At 48.2% G+C, this 25981-nt stretch overlaps 1 protein-coding gene across 6 annotated transcripts; it reads right to left on the reverse strand.

The window, feature by feature from the left end:
* Positions 1-1857: 1857 nt before the first annotated feature.
* On the reverse strand, positions 1858-25904 carry FBXL18 (F-box and leucine rich repeat protein 18). Of its 6 annotated transcripts, none has more exons than XR_016438700.1 (6): positions 25805-25904; positions 24803-25003; positions 21972-23515; positions 19616-19834; positions 7639-8062; positions 1858-3414 (listed from the first exon to the last, which is right to left on the reverse strand). XR_016438700.1 is itself a non-coding variant. In XM_090023965.1 (5 exons), exons 1-5 carry the CDS (start codon positions 25820-25822, stop codon positions 7906-7908), a joined length of 2139 nt encoding a protein of 712 aa, XP_089880091.1. In that variant the 5' UTR covers positions 25823-25904; the 3' UTR covers positions 1858-7905. The 6 variants fall into 6 exon arrangements, 2 of the variants coding, with proteins under 2 accessions (XP_089880091.1, XP_089880093.1); XR_016438699.1 differs by having other exon boundaries at positions 1858-4555; XM_090023965.1 differs by having other exon boundaries at positions 1858-8062.
* Positions 25905-25981: the final 77 nt, after the last annotated feature.

Consider the following 25981-nt stretch of genomic DNA (forward strand, 5'->3'; position numbering starts at 1 on the left):
CAGGAGTGTGGTTCCTTAAAGCCATTCCCGACAAAAGACGTGCAATAGTCTATATTGACAAACCTCTCCTTACGCCAGTCTAATTAAACTGGTCGGTGCAAGACCCTGTGTCGCTTCACTTTATAAATCACCAGTCTGCAGCAGTAAGAGAGACTGCTCCTGTTATATTTAGCCAAGGGAAGCCAGGGTTTTCAGCCACTCGAGCATGCCCCTGTGCAAAGCTGCACTGTGTTTTACTAACTGTGTTTTGAAAGAAAAAAAAAATATCACACTTTTAAATAGGTGCAACTGCATGTGAACAAGGCCTCAGGCCTTCTTTGCAAAAATTCATAGCCAGGATTCGCTGCTGGAGCAATGAGAGCTGTACATCCAGGCAGGATGCAGCACTTTTACCTCCTCTGCTCAGAAATTACCAGTTTTGGTTTTTTTTTTTTGGTTTTTTTTTTTTAAATAGTAGGCAAATCCAGAGGCTGTTGCCACTGCTGCTCTTACCATACCCAAGGGCAATGCACAGCACTCCACACTCACCCTTCCAGAAGGCTTCAATATTTAATAGCACATATGCCTTTGTGAACAACACCACATGCCCCTCAAGTGACAAACCAAGCTTCCATCTGAAGTGGGAAAGAGGCGACGGGACCCACCAGCGCTGATCTGGGCAAATGCTCCATGCAGCTGTGGGAACAACAGCTAGCATTGATAAGCCAGGATGCAGATGCTGCTTTTCTTATGTTCACCTTTTTGCAGCATACCCTGATTTTCTTTATTTATACTACTTAACCCTCTGCCCCTTCCCTCCCCCCACCAATCAGCAGCAGTGCAGTGAGATCAAGGCATAAACGCATCTGTGAAATCAGGGTTCCTGTAACTTCACCTCAGCTATTCAAATTCACATTTAACAACCTCTGTTTCAATGCTTTGCTGCCATCAGATTGGTCAGCTCATTTCTCCGCTAGCAAGGATGCTTGCTGGGTTGCTACATTATTAAACAGGTCTTGCGAAGCAGCTCTCCCCTCCAGCCCTGGTAACCAATATGAAGGTCCCTGAAAGTCTGCATTATTTATCTGACAGTAGTGTGAAGGGCTAGCTGACTGTGACATTACTTACCATGCCCAACCATCCCCGCAAGACCTTGGGCTTAGATCCACAGTAGGCTGAGCTCCTATTTATGCCTGCCTCAGGCTGGTGCCAGACAGACCCCAAGGGAGCGCTCTCAGAATTGTGCACATGAAGTCACTGTGTGCAATACTGGTGTTTGTACAGAGCACCCAGCAGCTCCAAGTCGAACAGGCCATTTCACATACACAGAACCACAGTCGTGTAGGTTTTTTGCATTAGCAATTCTGAAAAATCCAGTGCAACCTTCCTGAGCAGAAGCCTGGGAGTCAGATAGAGATCTCGGGCTCAGGCAGAGCAAGTGATGCTGGGGCAAGCCATTTCACTTCTCCAAGCCTCAGTTTATTCATCTGCCAACTAGAGCAGACAGTTCCCTTATTATGAGCTTTTGGTCACTGTTCATCAAGAACTCCGAGATGCAAGATGGAAAAAAAAAAAAAAAAGTGATGCAACATAAATACAAGGTACTTATCTTCAGTGGACACAGCGGAGCCCAGCCGCGCTAACAGTATGGATAGGATTCGACCTATATCAAAATTGAGGTAGGTTAGCAGAACCTTATAGGGAAGCTTATTACACCCCCACCCACAATACATTTACAGACAGCCAGTCCTAAACACGCCTTCCAAGGCTGCCATTATAAATTCAATGTAGAAGCCTGTCCATCAAAAGCACGTTTCGATTTCTGGAGGTGGGGGGAAGGACCACAAGGAGGCAGAGCGCAACAAAGCTGACTGGTTTTAAAATCAGTTTCACTCTTTATTTGAATTTTTACATGCCACAAACGTACATGAGTCGCACATTCCACCCGGGTGGCTCGTGACTAGTGACAAGCAGCCAGCTGTAAACACGAGTGTAAAACAGGGGCACAGATGGGGCTGTTAAAAATCGAAGAGTTTGTCAGTCATTTGCAAACAGGTGGCATGAGTTCCTGGTATCATCTAGCCCATTACAGGGTCATACCTTGAGATATGAAGAGCCATTTTCTCCAATCATCCCAGAACGTGTGGAACTGGTATATGTTCTCTTCCATATCAACACAATTCGACAGCCTAGAATGGCTTCGGTAGCAGTTATATACCAAGAGAGGAGTATGCAAAGAGACCAACTGGCCCTTTAATGCCTCTTTTGTTTTTTTTGGCAAATCACTATTTCTCTCAACGCCAGTGGGGTTGTTTTTTTTTTTTTTATACAAGCGCGGGGGGACAATTCACCTCCTGTTTATATAGAAGGGAGAGGGACAGGGACTCTCATGCTGGCATTTATTTTCAAAGAAAGTTTTGATAGACAAACATTTCCTCAGCAGCCTTGGGCAGGGAGTTGCAGCTTCCACTTCAAAGGACAACTTCAAAAACGCATCCAGTGTCCTAATGGTTTTGTGCTACATTACTTAATTGTCATACAGCTAATTAGCCATGCCTGATTTTGCATTCTCAGTGCAGAGATGAAGTTCACACAAGAGGGGCGACTTACAAAAATAAATAAATAAGACAAGGCACCAGGCAGCCAGACTCCAAGGGTATTCACATAACCCCCCCCCCAATTTTACCAGTTTAAAAGCTAAAATAAAAATAAATAAATAGCAAAAACAACATAGCAATTAAACCTATACTGATCCATCTTCCCTCGATCTGGGAGCTTTGAATTTCTACGAGGTGTAGATACAGTTTTGGCCGGCGCGTTGTAGGACTTTCAAAATTCTAATTATTTCCCTATCACCGAGAACGAAGGGGATCAATAGATGCTGCCAACTGACCCCTTTCCTCCAGTGTCAGGGGGAAATAAAAAAAGGGAGGGGGTGGGAGAAACGAGGGTGTCAGAGGTCAATGCCACTGGAAACAATAGATATCGATGTCTCCATTCATTTCAAACAGCAGAAAGGTCAATGTCTCCCTTGCTTCATGTTTTATGGCTGAAATCCTGCTGCTAACAGCAACAATGTTAATAGTCAGGCCCCATCCATCCATTTTTATTATTATTATTTCTAACCAGGTTGGCCATTTTGTACATTCAAAGAAAGCTGGAAAGCAGCCGTCGGGGGCAGGCAGAGGGAGCTGGCCTGGAAATTAATGGAAGAGCTGGTTTTCATTAGTCGGAAAGGCTGCGTGTCCCCCTACCTGTGCTCTGCTCCGTGCTGTGTCCCTCGCTGCCCCCTAAAAAATGAAGAGGGCCTGAGGCAACATCCCTTCACTATTAATCATTATTCCCCATACAACCTCCTGATTGGTTTCTATGGAAATGATTCTCCTGCTAGAGTGCCCTGGCCGCCTGTGCCTCCGATCGAACGGGGAGGAGACCCTGCAAAGAGAGAGAGAGAGATTTTCCTCTGCAGTAGCTCAGCACCGCTTGTAACGCTTCCTTCTTTGTGGGTTTATACTTCTCCAGGCAGGGGGGAAAAGCTTTGTCTGGACGGGGCATCAGCCAGGATCAGCGTGTAGTGGGCTGAGATGCCCGTAAGCAGATCAGACAAACCTGCTGCGCTGTCTGGGGCACTCATTTTTGCTAAGCGACTAGGATGTTTGTGCAGCGGGGATACCGCAGTGCGAGAGTTACAGAGGTGGCTGGATCCAGGAGGAGTTGGAAGTGGGCAGGACAGGAGGGGAGAGCACTGGTACCCGATCTACGAAGGACTCCCAGCCCTCCCACCTCGGACAGGGAGAGGGAGGGGAAAATTATTCCCCTGGCCTTGCTCAGGGACAGCCCGCTGTTAGCAGGACACCCAGGAGGGGAAGATGTACAGCCCCTGCCTGGAAAGCTCCCTAATGCCCTTAGTGTTTTGTATCTCCCTCGCTCCCAAGAAAGCCAGATTTCCATGTGGACGGCAGCAGGCAGTGGCAGTGCCCTCCCCCCCTGCCAGACCAGGCTGAGCAACTGAGCCCTGCTCCCATCATCCCCCCAGGACTCCACCCTCAGGCAGATCCGGCTTTCCAGCACCCTGCCCCTGGGCTGATGAATATGCACCCCCATTTTACATACAGGGCAAAGGGAGCTGCAGGACTAAAGCACTTGCCCCAGGTCACATAGGGAGCCAGCGGCCCCACAGTCTGACTACTGACCCGCACTCTCTCACCTTCCCTTTCATCTCCTCCTCAGGTGCCAGTCTATGGGACGACAGGCTGAGTGCCTCCAAGCACTGGGAACCTGGCTACGTGGGGGGTGATGGGATCGCAGCACCCCATCAGAGCTGGCGCTGGGGGGCACGACAACAGCTAAGGAGAGCCCGAAAGGGAGAGGAGAAGCCCCATGCAGGCACCTTTCCAAGCTCACTGACCCAAGCAATCTCTCTCTCACAAATCAAGTCACCTCCGATGGCTGGAGCGCGCAGGGCTGCTGGACGTCGGAGCCCCTTTGCTACACCTGCTCTGGCACAAGTGAGATTACAAACAACTCCTTGTTTCAACTTCTGCCACTTCCTTAGCGCACATGGGCATAGAGGTATCTAAAGAAAACGGTGTTAGTGGGCTCAGAAGATCATCTCATCCAGACACCCCCAGATGGCAGGGAGGGGCTGCAGGGGACGGGGAAAGAAGAGACAGAACTTGGTATTAAACAAGAACCAGGAACAAGAGGGGTGGAATGGGGGAAATAAATAAAACACCGGAGAAAAAACCCCCAGTCCCCGTATTCTCTCCTCCCCAATGTGGCACGTTGGAACCTCTGCACTGACACGGCTGCGAGCCCCGTATACTCCTCTGTACAGAGCATATGGTGCTATGTTTAATAGCCCAGCTCTGCCAATTGGGGACTATTAGGGTGGGTTCTTTTCCCAGTGTAAATGTTGCAGAATATAAATTGTAATTAACACCGATGCCAAAATAGCACTTAGAGAAAATAAGCACATTATTAACATCTGGTGAATCCTGCCTGGAGTGCACAAGCAGCGGAAATTCTCACTTGCAGTAAGAGGATTTGTAGAGGGGATGCTGAGCACAGGGCCACAGATTTGAGGGAGTGGGGAAGGGAGATTTTTTTTTGGCGTCCTTACTGCTTCCTGAGATATCGTCTTTCCTACCTGTGGCTGGTCTAGTTAGGATCGTCACTGCTACTATTAGGAATGATTACCTGCTCCCATGAATCCACTCAAACGGCCCCTTTTCAGCAGCTGCCCCAGATCTGAAAAGGAGCCAGCAGGTGCCACTGAAGTCACCAGCAAGGACACAGGAGCTGCTGGCTCCCTCAGCACTGGAGCTCATGGAGCCATCCTCCTCATGGATGCACAAGTGCACATCAGAAGGGGAGATCCTGGGTTGAGGTGGGGAAGGGCTTATTTTGGAAACATTCAGGTGTCAGCAATGAGCTGATGCAGGACATCATTAGTGCGTGGGATCCATCCCTTTATGCATGAAGTGGAGCTGGCTCCATACCTTTAACCCCTTTGCAATCCCTCCCCAGCACTGATATTGCAGGCAATGGGGATACAGGTAGAAAAACACCTTTGGCAGAGCTTCAAAAATCCCTCCTTGCTTCTCCCCAGTAATGCATGTGCAGGAAGGACGCAAGCCAGCAGCTGTGCAGATAACATGGCCTCAGCTTGACAGGGCAGTGGCTTACTCCCCTTCCTAGATGTCTACGCCCCTCTGGGAGTTAGGGGATACTGCAGCTTACCTCAGAAAGAGAAGGCACAAGACAGACAAGAGATACACGATGGGTAGAAAAAGTGGGAGTTCTGGGAGTGCTAGACAAACAGTGGTAGGGCACTTGATGAAAAGGGCAGTTACTCCCTTCCATGCTCTTGCTTAACCAAAAACCAAACCACAAGTCAGAGATGGTTCAAAAGTCCCACGTAGCACTGGAGCACCCTGCTAGCAGCTTGGCCGATGCTGTGCTGCAGGACACCTGCTTGAAGCAAGGGCACAAACTCACTTGACAGCATCTATTAGCTACATGGCCAGAGGCTTAACACTAGCTCCCCTTCTCTGGGCAGCTGGGCTTGAGGGGAAGGAGGATGTTAAATCCCCATTCCCCAGGGAAGGACAGGGAAAAGTCTGCAGAAAGGCTAACCTGTCCGAGTGGAGCTCCTACCCATAAAGAGGAGGGCAAACATGTGTTACTAAACGGACCCGTACACACGTTTGCACCATTAGGCTTCTGCTGAAAGAAGTCTGGAAGTGCTCTGCGACTCTGTGCCCTACTTGTAGGTACTAGCTGGGGCTGGTCCAGGATTTAACATGCAAGACGGGAGCTTCCAGACTTATTTAGCCAGATGCTGGCAAAATCAGCAGAGATCCTGGTTTCCTCAGATAAAAAAAATTCCAAATTTTCTGATTTAACAAAAAAAAAAAAATCCACATTTTTCCGTGATTAAAGCAAAATGTCGTAACATATTATTTTGCTTGATAATGGCATTTTGTTTTAATCATGGAAATATGCGGATAGGGGGAGGGGGTTAAATCAGGGCATTTGGATTTTTTTTTTTTAATTAGAGAAAACCAGGATCCCCAGTAATCAAGAGTAGGGAAAGAGCAGCTGAGGTTTGATCCATGAAGATGAAGTCTGTTTTCAAATCTATCCCTCTGCAATGACAACATGATTCCCAGGAGCAGCTGTGCACTGGACAGCACATGCAGCTTTGGCACTACTGTGGGGGAAGTGCTGGGCAGGAAGTGATGATGCCACCTGGAGAAATACTGGGTTTCCTTCCAGGAATGATGTCACAGCACATCTGCTTAGCTCATCATCACCAAGCATTCAAGAAACTCTAGTGTATAGCCTGTACCACAGAACTCTCCACAGAGCAGGATTTCCTGGAAAACTGACTCTAAGAACGTGCACTTTGGCATCTGGCACAGCTGTCTGCCGCTTCAGAAAGTGCTGGATACATAAGGCAACCTGAAGTTGTGATGCAGGCCATTACACACTCCTAATGACTTTCAGTGGAGCAAGTGAGCCTATTGAAATGGCACTTGGAAAAAATACTTCATAGGGTCTCTAAGTCAGCATGCACTCCAGCACAGCGTGCGGAGACAGAGTAGGAACACCAGAGCCGCAGCTCCACTGCTTGATGGAAAAGCCTTTTCACTGGGTTTAAAGCTCCAGTGCTGGCCTCAGGATAGGTGGGGCCCATGCCAGACACTTGCTAACACAGGGTTTGAGAAAGCAGATTTCCAAGACAAAACGAGGAATTTCTACCACCAAGGTCAAGCAACCGGAACACCAAAGAGCAAGGAGAATGTAACGAAGGCTGCAAAATGTGAACAGTCATAATTGGTTATTAAAAACAGATTCTTTTCTCAACAAAAATACGCCTAAATACACTTCACTGCACACGGAGCTATGTATGCGTTCACAGCGCAAGAGAGATGCTGCATGTCACCTCAACAATACAGCTTGGGGTCCACTTTAACTAGAGGGACACAAATGCTCCCCTGGAATCAGTCCTCCTCCCTGCCAATACCAGAGTCAAGCAAAGAACAGGCACCAGGAAAACCACAGAGGATACTGCCAAAGTACACAGACAAATGCACCGGGCAACGAGAGGTGGAGGGGAAGGAGCAAGGAGTTCGTTACATTAGCGTGGCTTACCTTAAACTAACACAAAGTAACAGAGGAATTCGTTATTAACCGCAGGGAAATACACCCACATGGTTCCAGAGACCTCGAGACTGGATTTTCAGGTGTAAGCACTACCCAACACAGAGTCTGAGCTCTTTTTTGCTTTGCAATTGCACTGAGTTAAAGTGACTGTCCAGCATCCAGGCAGGTGGCCTCGAGGTCAGGAAGGGATAATGCAGGCCAACAAGAAGCTGTTTTCACAGGTTCGCTCCCACCATCCTGCACGTGATGGCAGGGTCACCACCACAGGTTCGGAGGCTCTTCAGCCACTCTGCTTTTAAACAAGGTAATTTCGTCCAAGTGCATCATGGGGACATCTCTGATGACTTCGGTCAAGTCCTCATGGAGCAGAGGGAAAATGACGACATTTAATGCCGGGCGCTCGGCCTGGAAACTGAATCAGATACAAGTGATTAGCTGAGAAGCAGAGCTAATTCCCAATACAGCCTGCAAGGAGCTGGTACCGCAGGCACAGGGGGAAGGGGAGACTCGCTCGCAGTGAAGCGGACAGCCCAAACCCAGTTCTCCCACCTACATCTCATATGTGGATGAAGCAGCCCAGGGCCCACTGTAAAGTGACGCGCTTGGCTGATCAGAAAGGAGTCCTGAGCTGGAGGGGACCGAGAAACTGCACCATGCAGGTCTTTTGCTGCTTTGTCCAAGGTATCCTTCAGCTGGGCAAGAGCCTGGGGGCAGCAATTCAAACCCTCACTGCCACTGGTGACTTCTACAGTCAGTAAAAATGAGGACAAAGCTACGCAGCATTTCCTCCAAGTCTGAGCTTGGATGATGGCTTGGGGGATGGCACAGGAAGAGAGAACACTACAACCAGAGGGGTGAAAAAGGGAGAGGCTGAGAAGTTTTCATTCTGCAGGAAGATGTAGGGCACGTTAGCATAATACACCAGCAACAGCTTCATTTTCGAAGGCAACAGAACCTGTGACAGATGCGCACAGCCCCAGCTGGGGCAGACACACGCAAACCAAGACACCACTAGAATTCTGATTCCCGGCACTTTTGATGCGTTACCTTTTTGCTACCACTTTTTACAACAATCTTTCTTTCCCCCTGTAACTTCATCCCCTTCTGCTCCCAAATTTTTTGCTGCTCCGCTCTGCCTTTGGCAGAGGACAACCATCACAAACCTTTAAACCGCGAGCGGGTTGATGTGACAACAGGAGACAGGAGCAGCAGGGTGGCAATTACAGAACAAGAGAAGAGAACAGCAGAGTTAAAACCAGATACACAATGTTTGTTTAAAAAAAAAAAAATTAAGACGGCAGAACCCAGGCAGCAAGGGCTATGCACAACAGCTAGCCAAGGAAGAACCAGCTATGAAGGAAGGGAAATTAAGCACTGTAAAAAGAACAATATTCATAAAGGGACAGTGAAATCTTTTAGTGCTGGGTGGACAATGGATAAATGCACGCCATACTCACATAGTTGGTGGAACAGGTTTTAAACCACAGCTGTTGCTAGCAGGGCTGTGGCCATCTCTCTGAGGATTGCACGACCAGAATTTACGTCTTAGCTGTTTTAAACTAGACCAGACAGATCCAACTCACAGCATGAACCCACAGAGACCGAATCTAATTCAGCCTGTGCGTCGTGTCTGAACTGTAGAGTCCACTGGAAATGAAGCTTCTTGACAGCACAATTCTGAGCTTCTCGATAGCATGGGAAGAGCTCCCTTACCATAGAAAGACAGAAAGGGAGGGCCATAGGGCAGCCCAATTTCACCTACTAGTAGTAGTAAAAATTAAAATCCAGGTGCTAGTAGTAGTAGTAATGCTATAGTAATTACGGACAATTAAAAGTTAATGCCAACAGATATCCTGCTGAAGATTGGCAAGTACCTAGCTCTTGTGGCTCTAAGATAGATCTAGTGAGCCCCTCCCATACACAGGAGCTTGGTTATGTAGGCACTGCTTCCAGTACTACCTCATTTAAAGCTGCCTTGGGGGCCTCTACCACTACTAGCAAGCTACTTTCAGAAGCAGGTATGTCCAGGCTGCTGTGTCTAGGTTGCCCCTGCTCTTCCAAGCTGCTAGTTCACAGCCTCTGCACTGTGTCCCCATCTTCCCCAAAGAGGTAGTAAAGCACTTCTCTCAGAACCCCCTTCTGCAGCAATGCCAAGAAGACCTGAGCTAATAGATAGCAGCTAAATGGAGAAGCATCCTGGTCAAATGAACAGCAGAAGTTATTTATCTAACTGAAAATGTAATACAGCAGGTGAGTACAACCTCATAGTTTCCCCTGCCCCTCTCCGCCCCAATATAGATGTCTTCTCCAAGCCTCGACTCCTACAGAGAAAGCCATACAAGTAGACCAATGGCACTTGGGGGCAGGGGAGAGTCTGCCCATAAACTTGGTAAAATTTTGGCCTTCTGCTATAAACTGCCCAAAGTATGAAAAAAAACAACTGCCTATTCCTAGGCAAGTGCAGCACCCAGCACAGCAAATCCCCACTGAGGTCTAGGCGCTAGCATAACCACATGTAAGGCTGTCAGTCACAAGCAGCCTCTACGCACAGCAATAAAAACAGAATCTAAATGGGTTTACACAATAAATGTGCTACTAAGACAACTTGGGGGGGAACATGCTGCTTATAAATTCCAACTGTCAGAAAAGTGATGGAGACATTTTGGAAGAGGTCTGAATGGGAGCAGCCACAAAGATAGCCAGAATTAATCTCAGATTTTTGCAACCTTTTTTTTCAAAACTGTATGGTACTGTGAGCCTTGTAAGAGACCTCTCGTAGCAAGTTTACAAGCATGGGAGGAATTATCAGGCAATGAAATGCACATGGTTCTCTCTCTTTCACACACCCCCTCTCCTCCAGTGCCCATTTCAAAATTGTGGTGAACAAGCAGCTGTCATAACACTGAACTGGGATTAGCAGTCCCCACCGAACAGGCTCCTCTGCAGACTATATCTGAGGACTATAAGAGTCCTCTGCCGGAAGGCAATTTCGCTCTTGCTCCACCTGTCCAGGTGAGCCAGATTAAGTGAGAAGTACTTAGTGCAGTTACAAGAAAAGACCCCAGGCACAGGGTGGAGATGGGAAGCTGGGGAAGGGATTGAGTTAATGAGTTGCAGAATACCTGCCATAATCTTGAAGGCTCTTTCCTTAGTCCACACCTGGATGGACTTCAAAACTAGTTCCACCTCTGGAAGGGTGTAATGAAAGCCTGCAGGATAGACTGGGGGGGAGGGAGGGATGTGGATCCGGAGAGCCCAAAAGAGCTGCAGCTCTAGACATGAATCCCCATCTTATTTCAAGGGACACAAGCCAAAGACACATTCACATGTTTCCTACAAGGATCTCCACATGTTTAATTAATCAACAGCAAGTTTTGTATGCAGCTGACTATGTTGCAGTATGCATCTTTTACTCGGGGGTGATTGCTGGGATAACAAAAGGTGGATGTTTTTTGTAGCAGCCACTGGTCTGGTATGTGTAACCTCAAGCCAACAGAAGTCCAGTGGTTCATTTTACAAGCAGGTTTCTGAAGAGGCTGCATTTCCAGATGAGCTCGTGTATTTATGCTGGCTTCAGTAGCTGGCCACAGTCATCCACTGAGCTAACTGATGGGGAATGCACTTAAGGTTCATTTTGGCATCAGCAGAGGTATGACATGATGCTACAGCTAGACCTACCAACCTGCAGGAGACCAAAGAAGAGGAATTGGACTTTGCTTCCTGCCCCACAACAGAATGGATGTGGACTGGGCCCAGCAAGAGCATTTTCAAGGCACCAGCTTGGTAAACAACCTACCCACTGATCTCAGTTACTTCCAATTGGGACATCAGGATCCAATGTGTAGGTCATGGAGAAAGCCAAAGGCAGGAAAAGTTGAGAGCACATCTGTATTTCAATCAGACTGCCTTGATTTTTTGTAGGACAAGAGAATCACTACGTGGAATTCATTACTTTAGGCAAATACACATGTGTGTTTCTCAAGATGTACTTGAGAGGACTGGACCAGACAAGCCTGGAGATCTCAGGAGGAACCTTCAGGTGATGTAACCTTCCCCCTTCATGCAAGCTGGGACAGGACGGTCATCTAAAGATGGTAAATTTATAGAGGATGGAGAGGTGTATATTGGGAAAAAGTCACCAGGACTAGCACCCCCGCTGGGAATAGACCCACAAATTCAGGGCCTGGGTTGAGGGCAAGAGGAGAGAGAAGACCATATCTAGTTCCAGGGCTGCACCATCAAGGAGTTTTGGACCCCTCCATGCAGAGGAAGGAGTTAGCTGTAGCTGAGAGCCAGAAGTGCCTCCATTTGGGAGCAGTGTGATTGAGCAGGTGCTGACTCCATTAAGAATGAATCCCATTCCCATGGCACAGACTTTCCTTCTCCACACCTTAGTGGACAAGCTGCACAGGCATGGACTCTTCCACATTCGCACTGCCCCTGGAGCTCTTGCCTAGAATGAACACTAACTAACCAAGAAAGGGGAAATCAGCACAGCTGCAATTCTGCCCTGTATAAAATCTTTCAGTTTTGTGCACTGTTGAGCCTCAACCTGACCCATTGGGCATTGTTTTCATTGGAAGAGATACTTGCATCTTGGATTTAAACGTGGTTGAAGGCGGATGCCAATATACAAGTCCTGGCTTAGGATGTTCCCATTGCTGAAATGTGGCGTGGCAGAAGCTACAAAGAGCACCTGGAGCACTGGGGCATGCAGGATCTGCAGCCACAGATCAGAGTGGCGCAACCAAGGGTGATGAGCTGGAACAGCAGACGTGTCAGCTTTTGACATGATGTAGATGCACGTCTTTCTTCTTTCCAACATAGTCAAACACATTCAAGAAGGTCACTTCCAGCACAGTGCATGGGCACTAGGAATCACAAGCATGCTTCCCTCTTCCAACATACTCCAAAAGACACAAGTTGACAACTTGTACAGAGCCCATGGGGACCAGAGAAATACCAATAGAGGTTATTCCCAAGATGCCTTCTTCCGGGAGACTGAGTGCTCCACTGACATCTCCTTGAGGAGGGGTTATGAAGCTGCACTGAAGACACTATATAAAAGCAGACCAGGTCCCCACTGCTGCTCTTGTTCTGGACCCCTGTAGGACATGAGCAAGTCAGCAGACTGCAGCTTCTCACCCCAGAGCACAAGTCGCAGTCAAAAGCTTAAGAAGAAAAGTGACTGAGATTCCTCAACACAACAAGCCTCCATTTTCAGGGTACCTCTCAGCTGCAGTGCTTTTTCTAGCAGGGTCTCTTCATACCTTTGATGGCATCCTAGGGACCCCTGTTGCTTTCATCATTTTAAATTCCCTTTAAAAGTTCCTTTAAAGCCTCCAGCCTCAGACTGAGAAGCATGGACAAGACTCTGGAAGTGCTGATACTTTTCCTAGGAAGGCAAGGATGGTCTGGTGTCTCAGCAACACAGGGCATGGGATGTGTCATCCTCACCCCATGAATGCAGGCAAGTGATATTCCTCAGTTTGGCCAATCCTTTGTTACTCCAGGTGAGTACTGTAAGGCCTAGATGAAGAGTACTTTGAGGCTCTGAAGTGTGAACCACTGTGCCCGCTACGCTGCATACAGAACAGCCACGTGCACATGGCCAGCAGGAGATGAAGAGGGAAGAACAGCAGGAACGATGCCAAAGCGCCCAGTCCATAGGTCTTAGAGAAATGCTCTGCCAGAACAAGCTAAAACACACTGGAAAGAGCTGTTTCCTAACCGCCCCCAACAAGTGGAAAAGTTATTGCAATAATTGCTTAATTACATTTATTTTTTATTTTGGAAACACATTAAAGCCATGGTTAATGCCTCAGCTCAGTCTCCTTCGCGCCCACACCCATTTACACAAAAAGAAACCAGGGCAGAGATTCCAGCAGGACTTGGCAGCTGGGAAAGAGAAGATCATGCTGCGCAAGAGACGGAGATAGGTTCACATGTGTGAGGAATGCGTCCAAATGAGGCTATCCTCCAGGAAGGACTCCCCACTGAGTTCCTACCACGGCACGCGTTCAAGTGGCGAGGAGGATGGGTTTGGGCAAGTCTCTGGAATGCAACTGAGAAGGGGATCGAGGAAAATGTCCCCAAAAGAAAGCAGTGAAAGTCCATCAGGAATGTACTTACACACCAGATGGATCCTCATCTCACTTGTGACCAAGGCAGGTGGGACTAATGAAGGTTACCTCCCCGCTCCTAAAACACAGTTGGATCTCACCAAACACTTCAAAGAGACCTTGGGTAAGCTCACAAGGATGCACTTTGTTATTTAGCCTGGGACAGGCTGATTCAAGAGTTTTTAAGAGCAGGAAATGAGACAGACAATGAAAGCTGGAACCAGACTCTGATGATTCACTACACCAGGCTAACGATACATTAAGCCCTCTGTAATCGGAGGCAGGGGCCGAGTCCACAACATGCTTAGGCTAGTGAAGTGGGATTGGTAGCTAACATGCCAACACTGGGTTTGCAGAGAAAGGCGATCTACAAGGAGGTCGTTTTTCAAGGTCAGAAGGAAGGGGGGGGAGGCAATAAGCTGCAAGTGATAATACCAGCTTTTTGCAATGTCAGTGCAATTGTGACAGCCAGGTGGGCCGTGCGGAAGGGGGAGGGGAGGATTCGAAAGAATTCAAAGAGGATTTTGTACTAGCTTAGAGCCCTCCAAATCGCCTCCCATCCCTGCCGGCTCCAGACCTCCAAGCCAGAGGTAATAGCCACAAGAAATCACTCAGAACTCGGGCCAGACTTTGAATTAAGGAAGAAGGATCCAGCAGGCCCCATCTGCACACTACAAAGCTGTTGACAAACCGGTGGTGCTTTCAGAGAAGGGCGACTCTAATGGTTAACAAGGTGGAGGGCCAGCTTCCGAACAGAGCAACAACTACATGGCTATGGCTAGACTACGTGACAGCTAAGGGCAGAGTTGGGGGAGGGGGAATTGGATAATCATTTAGGAGTAGTTGCCATCACAAAGAAAAATAAAAAAAAATTAGAATTAAATTAATCCTAATTAAACTGAAACACATTCATGGGAGCCGGTTGGAAAGCTATGACAGGAGTCGTTCCAAACAGGCAGCACGCCAACACCACCCTGCCCCAACAGGGATAGGAGTGGATAAGAGGGTGAGTCTCTTCCCCCAATCTCCAGCTCTTGGATTTGCAGACAGGGAAGGGAGTGGTGTTGGGAGCAGTCAAATGGCAGCACTGGCTGATGCTAACCGAAGCTACAAGCACACGATCTCCACGGCCTCCCCCTGCAGATAATACAGGTCGGGAAGAGGTGGACTTGTCCAAGGTCACACAGCAAGTTAATAGTAAAGGCAGGACTGAAAGCCAGGTGCACCTGGCCCCCACCCCTGCATTACAGCCCTGGGACCACCCTAGGGCAACTGTTGAGAATGCTTCTGTATAGCACCACTGCTACCCGGCAGCTTTCAATACAAGTAGCAAGCATCAGGGAACTGCAACAAGCACATCCTAGAGACACAGATAACTGCCACATGGCATAGTCACCACCCTCCATCAAGTACCTCCTCACCACTGCGGCTGCTGCTGGCGCTCCAGCCCTGCGTCTCAATTTTGATCACGTTTCTATCCATCACAACTGAATTGCATTCCTTGACATTTTTTCCTTTACACAATAAGAATCTCTGGCGATTGTTCACTGATGGAGATTTGGGGCAGGGTGGTGTTGGCCGGTTTACTTTTTTGACCTGTTTCTATGGTGACTTCTCAGGGACTTCCCATGGATTTCCACTGTGTTGTACTGTTGTGTGCCTGAAATCACTGCTGCAATAGGCACTGTGTAAATACTTAAGCTTTTAAACTACTGTTAGTTACAAAGGAATAAACTTTAAAAAAAAAAAAAAAAAAGAAAGAAAGAAAAAACCCTTAAGATTAATAAGATACTTGCCAAACATGTCATAACACAACCCCTTCTGCAATCTGTGCAAGCTCTATATGGTAAGGAGCTTCTCCTAGGCATCTGTGAAATATCATACCTACTAACAGTGCCATACAGGAGTATTATACAAGATTTCTGGCGATGGAAGGAACAAGGCACATAGAGAATCTGAATATTTAACAGGCAGCCAACAGGGATGGGGAACTGTATCTACTATGGACCACGGTGCCATCTAGTGGAAATTTATAAATAACATGCCATTTCCTTTCCAAAAAAAAATAAAATAAAATAAAGCTTGAAGCAAGCAATCCCTTAACAGGATAAGATTGTCTGGCAGTGCTGGTATTTGACAAATCAGCCACAGACAACTATTTTAAAAATTTCCAGAAAGAGTCACTGAAACAAATCCTGCAGAGAAGGATTCAAGTTTCACCGCCTGAGGAAAATATATTTGTTCCATAAAAGAATTGGTTTTGCTTGGATCTAAAAGCAGAGTTTGCTCTTCGCTCACCAGCAATATTGACAGTATGTTTCTAGAATTAACACATGGAGCAGTTTGTGAGGGAACATCTATTTAAGTCAATTTAAACACCCATCTGGAGTGAAATATTTCAGTAGTGTATTTACAGCCTTATTAACATGCAAGTCAATACAGGAAAATGTAGGTTTCTCATTAGCTTTGCTTGTTTCTTAGGTGCATGCCCCATGACTGCAGAATCAGAGCACCTCACCTCCATGTCCCGTGGTCAGCCTGCCTGGGGACCCTCCAGGGGGTTGAGAAGTATCATCTTTAAACAGATGGGGGCATAGAAAGAATATCTATGGCAGAGCTGAGGTCCAACCTGGGTCCCCACATCCCAAACTAGTGCCATAAGCAGCAGATGACCCCTCCCTTCCTGGGAGTGCACTGTGTGCTAGGAACTGCTACCCCCCAAAACACACAAATCTGTATTTGCCCACAGCTCCTCTGCAGCTCATGGGATGGTTTTACTTGCCGATGACAGCTGCAGAGCAGTCCTGTCATGCCTATGCCTTGCCACTGCAGCTAGCGCAGATTGCACCAGAGGGATTTACCAGTTTAAATGCAAGAGCAACTCCCCTGAAAGCTGACGCTTGCAAAAGTTTGAAGGAGCTGCTGCAAATTCCTCTGCCTGCAGCCTCAGGCAGTTCACCACAGAGTTCATGCCAAAGTTGTGCTACCTGGGCCCAGCCTCCAGCAGTGAAGAAACTAGCAGATAAAATAATGTCTCTTTCCACAGCCAATACTAGTCTGGGCTCCCCTCTAGCCAGTCAGCTAGGGAGCTATGTTAAGAGTATCCCCATTTTATAGCTGACGAGGAAGAACGTTCAAGCACTTAACTGAGGCCTTCAGCACAGTCTCTGGCCTCTCCTCCCTGGGCGCTCTCTGCCAAAGTGAGGGAATTTTCCAACTTCACAGCATGGAGCACATTTTAGCATCTCATGGACAGTAATCCTCCTCTTCTGCCTCCACTGATAATCAGCCAACAACCCCAAGGCAGGGAAGTTGTATAGGTCATATCAGGAAAGGTGTTAAAGGAAGCACACAAATTCAGCAGCTGAAATCAGAAAAGTGGCACTAAAAGACGCCAGCTTGCCCTTCCCAGATCTTGGGTGCCTGCTACTTCTGTGGATCAATGCCTTGGGGGCCCGGGGGGGGGGGGGGAAGGAGACGTACAGTAGATCGTGTTTTGACACATTCCAAACTCTACAGGCTGCAGCAAGAGCCCCTCTCCGAGTTGAATACTAAGCCACAGCAGCTCTTCACTCCAAATCTTTAAAAAATGAGAAAAAAAATAAAGCTTGCTAGAGAGGTTGCCTCCTACATGCAAACAACCCTGGCCTGGCTCCTTCAACATGAGCAAAGTAATCTCCACAGCCAAGACAAGGAGTGGCTAATAGTGACTTAGGTCCCCACAGGGAGGGAAGCAAACAAAGATGCTCAGCTTGGACACTCCCCACTCCAAACCCACGCACTCTAGCCATCATATCAGCTTCTTTTGCATGCATGCGATAAATCATTCCATGACAAAATTAGTGTTACTCTGGAACATGGGTGTTCTGCCTTGCATATTTGCTGCCCAAGCATTTCTTGTAATATCAGGACATTAGATTGAGGGGTACGTGACAAGCATGTCTCAGAAAGCTGCACAAACAAACAAGCTCTCATCTAAGGGTTCAGCCATGAGCCAGCTAGCAGGAGAGCATTCCTTTTTCATGGGTTTTACTGCCTCTCTATTTGCCCTTAGAGCAACAGATAAAATGCAGTCAAGAGAAAGTCAATTCTGACCCCGTTTCAAGGCAAGCATGCACAAAGGGCAGGGATGAGATTGCAGGCAGTCATGTGGGTGAAAGGTTCACTGGTGTCGCGGCACTCTGCTTACACATCATTTTCTGTATTTCGCCCATTGTATTTTATTGCTAGAGACAGTTGCATGAGAACGGGACCTTTGTTGCTTAGAAGAGCATCTGCTCCTGCTCCTTCTCCTCCTCCTGAAGTCATAATCTTATGTGACATCAAAATCATTTCCAGAGCCACCAATTACAAAATCATAGAGGATTATGACTTCAGGTAGGGAATTAGCAACAGGAGCAGATGCTCTCCTTAAAAAAAGGAACAAAACCCCAAAAGATCCTGTTTTCATACAAAAGTCCGTAATAATAAAAAGCAAAAGACAAAAAGAAGATGACAGACAGAATGGTTTCAAAATATAAAACATTTTTCCACGTTTTTCCAGGAGAAAACAACTGGTCTTTGCAAGTTTGCTGGGTTTTAATTATTAAGAGATACAGAGCACATGAAAAAGGCAGGGGCACAAAAGAGAGAAACACAAAGGAAAGATTTATAAAAAGGGTGAGAAGTGCAGCATAGAAGAGTACTCAAAATTTAGCCAGAGCTGTAGTGACATCTTGAACAGGTCTGAGGAATGAGAGAAAAATGAACTGGGGAGAAAGTCATGGATCTCTCAAAAAAAAAATCTCCACAGCAGAGCCAAATTTGATCCCAGATGCTTTTACAAAACTGTAAAAACATATCTTTGACACATCACAGGGACTCCAATGACTCATTTACTCAGATGTTTCCAGCAACCACTATCCCGAAGGAGGAGGCAGGAATAAGCAGCCTTGTACATAGTTTGATAGGTAACTAATACAGTCACAGGCGTCTCTGGATTTAACCCTAGGAAATAAGCCAAGTGGAATAAGTCAGTCTAAAGCGGACAAGGGGGCTGGAGCAATGCCTCAGCGCAGTATTAATGCTGTTGAATTTGAATTTTTTATTAGAGCCTAATAGAGGACAGCAACAGTAGTTGACTGATGGCAGAGCAAAAGGCCTGGTGGGGCAGAGTGGTGAGGAGGCAAACAAGAGAGGCAGCAGAAAGTCTGTTGAATGGGAAATATTTCGCAAGGTGGTTGAAAAGCTGAGAAAGCTCCCAAACGCCAAGCTAAATTCAGTTATATTTTCCAATACAGCTCACAGCTCTCACACAAACATTTCCCACCATGTGGGCTGCAGAACGCTGCAATGGGAGAGGCCAGATGACTTTAAAAATGGCCAAACATGCAAAGGCTCCACCAAAAAAATAACCCTTAGACAATTAGAAGGCTTTGAACAGCTCTACTGGGGAACTTTCAGTTAGCAACGTTTACTTGTGATTAGAGGATGGTGAATGAATGTAGTCACTCATGGGAAAGGAGGAAAACCTCAAGGTCAAACATCCCCAGCACTTAAAATGCCGCCAGATGTTTTGTTGACACAAAGCTGTCACTTGATTTATGATGCAACTGTATAATCAAAGCTTTGAATCCATCACGTGGGAGGAGGTTTAAACATACACACAATACCTGGCAATGTCCCACTGATTGCCTCTTGCATTAGTAGGAGGCCAGTTTGAGCTCCAAGGAGTACATTTCACCTACTAGCTTCTCAGGACACTAAGCAGGCATGAGTTCTCCAAGACTGTGCCCACATGAACAAAGGAAGCAGAGGTAAACCTCAAAGGGCCCTGGAGCACCCCTGGTCTCCCCCACTCTCACCTCCGCACAATCGACTGCTGAAGATTTTTGCAAGCCGTAAGCGATTCCCCCGTAAACATGTGGCACATGATGACCTCAAGGCAGCTGGCCATGAATGACATCACTGCGTCAGACTGCAGAGTCCCGTTCCGGGAGATGATACACAGCCGCTGGAGAGAAGAACAATGACTCAATGCCTGGAAGAACTGGGCATTAGCACTGAAGTATGGCTGCTCTAGCCTGCAGGGAAGACAAAAAACAAGCCAATGGACAGACCTGCAGACACGATGCTTTACGCCATGAGGGGACGCAGCACTCACGGGAGGCTGTACGTGGAGCAAAGATTTTGCTGGTTCAACCACGTGCTGCTCCCTAGGGCTCGTTCTGCAGTACAGACATGACATACAGGATAACTGGTGTTGGTACCACCTCACAAACCCAGGTGATGGGCCTAACTCAGTTCTCCTGCCTTCAGTGAGCTGTCAACCAATAAGCAGTTTGTGGGACAGCAACAGAGGCAGAGCCACACCCCAGCTGACTACCTGGCACCAGCTCAGTGGGCAGGTGGCCGGTCCGGAGCCCGACAAAGCTAGTCTCACCAGGGTGAAGGTTTAGAACAAGTACGAATGTTCTACAATGCTCGCATGCCAACCAGCATCTCATGTCTCGTAGCTGGCAGGGTGAATACTTCCAAGCCCTCAAAGGCCAGAGCTGCTTCCCCCACCCCAGTGGATCCAGTATTCCCCCAGCCCTTTATTTTAATTACTTCATCCAGGGTAGAGAGCTGGCCTGGACTTAAGTAATGGAATTAAGCAGGCTGCAGCAAAGGAACCAGTGCAGAAAGTAACATGTCAATCGGGAGATTCACACCAAACAGAACCAAAACCAGCATCCTGCCCTTTGTTCACCCTCTGCTGTCCATATCCAAGGTGGCAACGGCATTTGTGGCCACCAATCAGGTTCAGAAAGCTCTGGGTCTGGATTCCCATATGATGGAAACTAGCTCCACTGCCAAAGGACAGTATCACAAGGAAGATGTGGCAGTGGCAGCTCAGACCACATTTGTGACAGGACCTCAGCACAGCTGAAGTTCCATGCCCTGCTTCAGAGCCAGCTGCTGTGAGAAAGGTAATCCATTCGAGAGTAACAAGAAGCCAACCCCCAATGCAATCATCTGTCTGGGTTCCTCTAGTCATCGGAAGATCTGAACAGCATAATCCTATCTATTCCTAAGTTGTGCTTTATAGAGTCCCAGCCTACAACTGCCCATCAGGTAATGGCTGGCAGTAATGGTGCTAGTGGCAAGCCATTTTATTCAACAGTTACCCAGAAAGTCTCTCATCTAAGGTGAGCAATACCTGGCTGCCAGGGAAGAGCTTGCTTCTCGTTCAGTTTTACCCAGTTAAGAGTCACAGGGAGATCAGAACCTTGGCTGGGTTTTCATAGCTTGTTCACCCTACCACGAACGATTCCCCTACAGACTGGCTCTCACCCTTCTTGATTTCCTGGATCCACCTCTTCAGTGGACAGGGAAGTGGCAGGAACATGTGCTTGTAATACTCAGTTTTATTCACTAGGTGACAATGTTGCTTTGCAACATCACCTGAAATTAGTTCTGATGGCTGGAGAAAAAGAGTACTGGGGAAGTCAGCTAAAGGAAGGCAAATCTATTGGTGCTTATTTAAATGCTAGGTTTTGGATGTGTAGCAGTTACCCCAGACACAAGCTTCTCAGAGGCCATTAGGAAAATTCTCTCTCAAGAACACTTGTTTCCTGTGGCAAACCTTTTATATACAGCCTCCCCTAATACATCCTTCCAAACAGGCCCTCCTGAAGGCTGGCACCCCACAACTCAGATGTCTGGGTGCCATCCTCACTACAGGCCAAATCCTACTATTCCTAAAGATTACAAACAGTTCTTTGGAAGATGATTAGCTTCTGGAAAGCCGAGCTGCCCTCCTTCTGGCACTGCCCAGACTGCACTGCTCCATGGGGAATACATGCCATCCAGGAAAGTCACCAACACAACCAGGTTGTATAAGCAAGAATGGTTCTTGGCACCCAAGTGCCCTCTACAGGACTCAGAGTCTCTCGCAGCCATGTTTGTGGAGCTCCCATCATGTCACTTCTACTATTACTGTTCAGTTACAGTAATGTCTCAGAGGAGAGATAAAAAGAGACCTCCAGAGCAACACAGAACATTCCCACCCTCCACAATCCTGCTGCTCAGGAGAAACTAAGTCTTAGCTTTCCCAGGGAGCTGCCTGCCTTTGGAGGGAAAGCTCCCATCTTGTAATTTCCCCGTAGGTTCCCTTAAATTACTACAAACATCATTAGACACCCATGCACGCACTGAAGAGGATGTGCAGCCCCTCACCTGAGATCCCTTAAGTGCTTGCAGTACTTCAGCATGTCCATGAAGGCAGGCAGATAGACCACCTTCCCCATCATGCCCAAGTTGGCCAAGGAGAGCGTCCGCAGATGCTGGCACTGTGCTCCAATCCTAATGAGCCCAGACCCAGTGAGGATGTTGGGCAGCTGTGCTAAGGTGAGGTTTCGCAAATAGGTCAACTGGCTAATGGCAGCTACCTCTGCATCCCCCACGTGCTGAGCCCGGCTGCAGGCAGGGAGCGAGTTCCGAATGGCCGGCTCATTCCGGGGCATGGCAGAGGAGAAGTTGGACCCAACTAGTTCCAAGCTTTCCAAAAGCAGCAGGCTCTCCAGCAGAGTCCAAAACACCGAGCTCTGCGGCTTTGCATGGCCCTGCTCCACACTCCTGGGGTAAGTCTGCACCCCAACTCGGGCTTTCTTCCCAAACCCTTGGGGCAGCATATTAGTCACTGACTGCATGGGGGGTTTGTCTGCATTCGCAGCCCCACCTGTGATGGAGCACACTGGCAGTGCCAAAGACAGCAGGTGTTTCAGTCGTGCCAGGAGCTGGCACAAATGCTTGCCCAGGTTCTCTGAGCTGTGATGGTGAGCAGCAGAAAGGTTCAGGTGTCTCAGATTACAGCAAGACACCACCAGGCTTTCCAGGATGCTGCTGTCAATATCATCTTCTGCTTTGCGGAAAAAGGAGTCCGGAGCCAGACAGTGAATGCAGCCACTGAGATTCAGACTGGTCAAGCTTTTGAGGTCCTTCCCACCATTAATGACTTTCTGGACCAGATAACTACCAGAGAGGGTACAGCGGCTGAAGCTGAAGTAGAAAGGGCTGTTGAACTTCACATGCTGTAGGAGGCTGAAGCCATTAAGCCAGGATTTGGGCAGTTGCAATGCATCTAGACAAACATTTCGAGCCATGGAGTCTAAGAGGTTTTTGGTGGCTCCAGTCTCTGCAAAACTGCCAGGAGCAGAAATGAGGAAGACATGAAGGTTCTCTGGAGTCCTGTCACTTAACACTGCCAGGTACAGTCTCACCACCTCCTGATTGACATAGCCAGGGGCCAGCCTAGCGTAGAAGACACGGAGGTTCTGGTAATGGGGAACATTGCTCTCACCCACCATCAGCTGGCCAGACAGAATAAACCCTTCTCGGGATCGGTCTAGGATCTCGAAATAGAGCAGCAGCTTCTCAAGGCTTGTGCAGCAGGGGACCACACCATATGAAGGTGTGTACAGGGTCTGCTTGAGCTCCAAGACCCGGCTGAGCGTGGCTTTGCATTCACTGCTCAGCTGGCTGGCGTCAAAACCAGGGTTCACATCAATCGCCAATGAGCGTAGGTTCTGGAGGACAGAGAGCATCTTGGAGAGGCGGAGGGAGGTCAAGTGGCACCCAGACAAGTTCAGTTTCACCAGGTTTTTGCAGCGTAGCACATTGTCAATAGTGGAGCTGGGCAGCCAGTAACAACCAGCCATGTTCAGCTGGAGGATCTCCTTCCCAATCTCCTTCAGTAGCTGCTTTACTTTGTCCTTGCTCACCTGCATTCAAGCAAAACCAACCTCAGGAATATTCTAGTGCATGCTTAATTATACCTACTCATTTCTACCCCAGGGTCTCCCACCTCAGAATGGCGATAATGGCACTTGCCTCTACTAGAGTTTTCTGAGGCCTCTGGATGAACACAAACAGTACAGCCCTTTCTCTATAAGCCCTGCCTACTTGCCCCTGCTCAGAAACTCAATAGACAGCAATTGCCAGTTGTAGGGGGCTTGGGAACAGCCTGAAGCAGACCTCCGCACCAGAGACAAAGCATGAGCTCTGCCATATTATACTGTTATTACTGCTGGCAGTCGCTTTACCCATCATGCTTTGGCTATAGAAGGTCATAATTCATTCAGCATTCAGCTGATCTGAGTCTGCATCACTGATTCTGGGGCTGAAGTTAAATGTGCTGGGTGACAGTGACCTCAGTAGAAGTGGAGGGTAAGCATAGATGGTGCATCTATGCAAGGGCTTGGACTGATCAAGGAACAGCTACTACCACTTGGCAGATCATTTCAACAGACATACTGTGCCTGCCTTTTCCCCCTCGCCTACAGACAGAGTCAACTGAAAAGCCAACTTCATCTGTAGGCTGTTCTTTGGGTTTATGACCTTGTTACAGCACTTAAGAAAATTTCTTGCTAAGTGCCTGCTGTGATCTAGATCTGTGCGACAGCACCTCCTGTATATTTTCCTGTTTGGATAGGCCTTTTCATGAAGCGGAGGAAAAACTGTTTCACGGCAATGATCACAGGCAGGTACAAGCAATGAAACTTATGTTTTCGCTGCCAGTTTCCATCCCGTCACTGTCCTTTTTATCTGTCACCTCCTGGTATTTTATAAGATCTAGGGTACCTTTTTGTCCAGCTAAGTGCTCTGGTACACAGCTGATCAGTGATGATACAAAATAGCCCTACTGCTATTTCTAGTTAAGGATATAAAACACTGCTATCCATGAAGCCAAACAGAAAGCCACAGTGTCATAACACTGCCTCTCTGCACTACTTCCTGAACCACAAGACACTAGATATCTACGGCAGCCTTACTTCACCACCTTAGCTCTGAAAAGAAAGCTCGCTTTCCTACCTCAGGGCCTATGGGATAACACTACATTTATACCTTCCAGTTCATAACTGGCAAAGTCAGTCCATCTTCATACCATACGGATGTTACCCAGTCTGGCAACGTGATAGAGTTCTCATGCTCTCCACAAACTGAGCACCAAGAGAGCTACTCTTCCACCTGTTACTCCCCAGTCTGACCATCAAGAAAGCTTCCCACACCTGATAGTCCTTATGGAGCACCACGGTGTGGGTTAGACTCTTGTCAAGGCAAAGTGTTGCAAGCTTCCTGCAGGCTCTCTTGACATTCAGGATGAGGTCTGTGCTAGGGACATAGCTTAGAATATGCAGAAGAATCTCGTCGGAGAACCCCATCAGGTCGATGACATGGCAGTCCTCCCCACTCTCCTCGCCCAGGATCTCCTGAAAGGAAAAAGTAGCAACTTGACTTGGAAACACCTAGCGGAGTCAAAGAGAGGGGACAGTCCCCTTTAGACCTGAAGAAGCAAGACTGAGCGGATACGGGACGGGATTATGGCTCCTCAGGCACTGAGCTGTGAGCTCCAGCTGTCTGCAGTTCTGCTTCCCTCTAGATCAGCGGTTCCCAAATTGCGGTACGCAGACAACCTATCAGTGACACGTGTTAACAGATTTATTATCCTTTCTTTATACGACAGAAATTCAGTGGTGGTACCTATGGCGGTATTGTTTTAAAACGGTGCCGCGCAATCCACCAGAGTTCAGAAACCGCTGTCCGAGATTGCACGCTACCTCTCCCCCCGTCAGCACCCAGCCCCCGCTCACCGAATTCAACCCACAAGTTTCGACTAAAGAAATAAGGGGAAAACTCTTTACATCCGCTCTGCTCTTGCCGTTCATTAATCGAGAGCTCGCCACCACCTCCTCGGGGTCTCCCAAAGCACGCTTGCAAAAGCGAAGCCTCCCCCACTTCAAAGAGAGCCTCCCCTCACCCACACACCCCCTACCCCAGAGACTGCAACCTCCTGCGCAGCCTCTCGACCGGCCATCAATTTCTAAGGGCCAAGATATCACCCGCTCTCCATTATATCTTCAACAGAGCTTTTGTCTACCCCAGCCGACCCGGGGCAGGCCCCCCTCTTCCTCGCCCCCAACCCTGGGGCAGGCCCCCCTCGCCCCCACCCCTGGGATAGGCCCCTGGTCTAAGGGCGGAACCGACCCGCGGATGCCGGGGCCCCGCGTTACCTCCCTGGGGCGGGACATGGCCCCCGCGGCCGCGCTCCAAGGCCACTTGAACCAGCCGCGTCTCCGACCGCGCTCCCAGCCGGCTCAGGGCCAGCGCCACATTTCCGGCGCTCCTCTGACCTCACTTCCGGCGCCATCTTGAGGGATGTGCGTGGCAGCCATGTTGGGAGGGGCACG

The sequence above is a fragment of the Crocodylus siamensis genome, chromosome 12, assembly GCF_052110815.1.
Source record: "Crocodylus siamensis isolate JL-2025a chromosome 12, ASM5211081v1, whole genome shotgun sequence".
Classification (NCBI taxonomy): domain Eukaryota; kingdom Metazoa; phylum Chordata; order Crocodylia; family Crocodylidae; genus Crocodylus; species Crocodylus siamensis.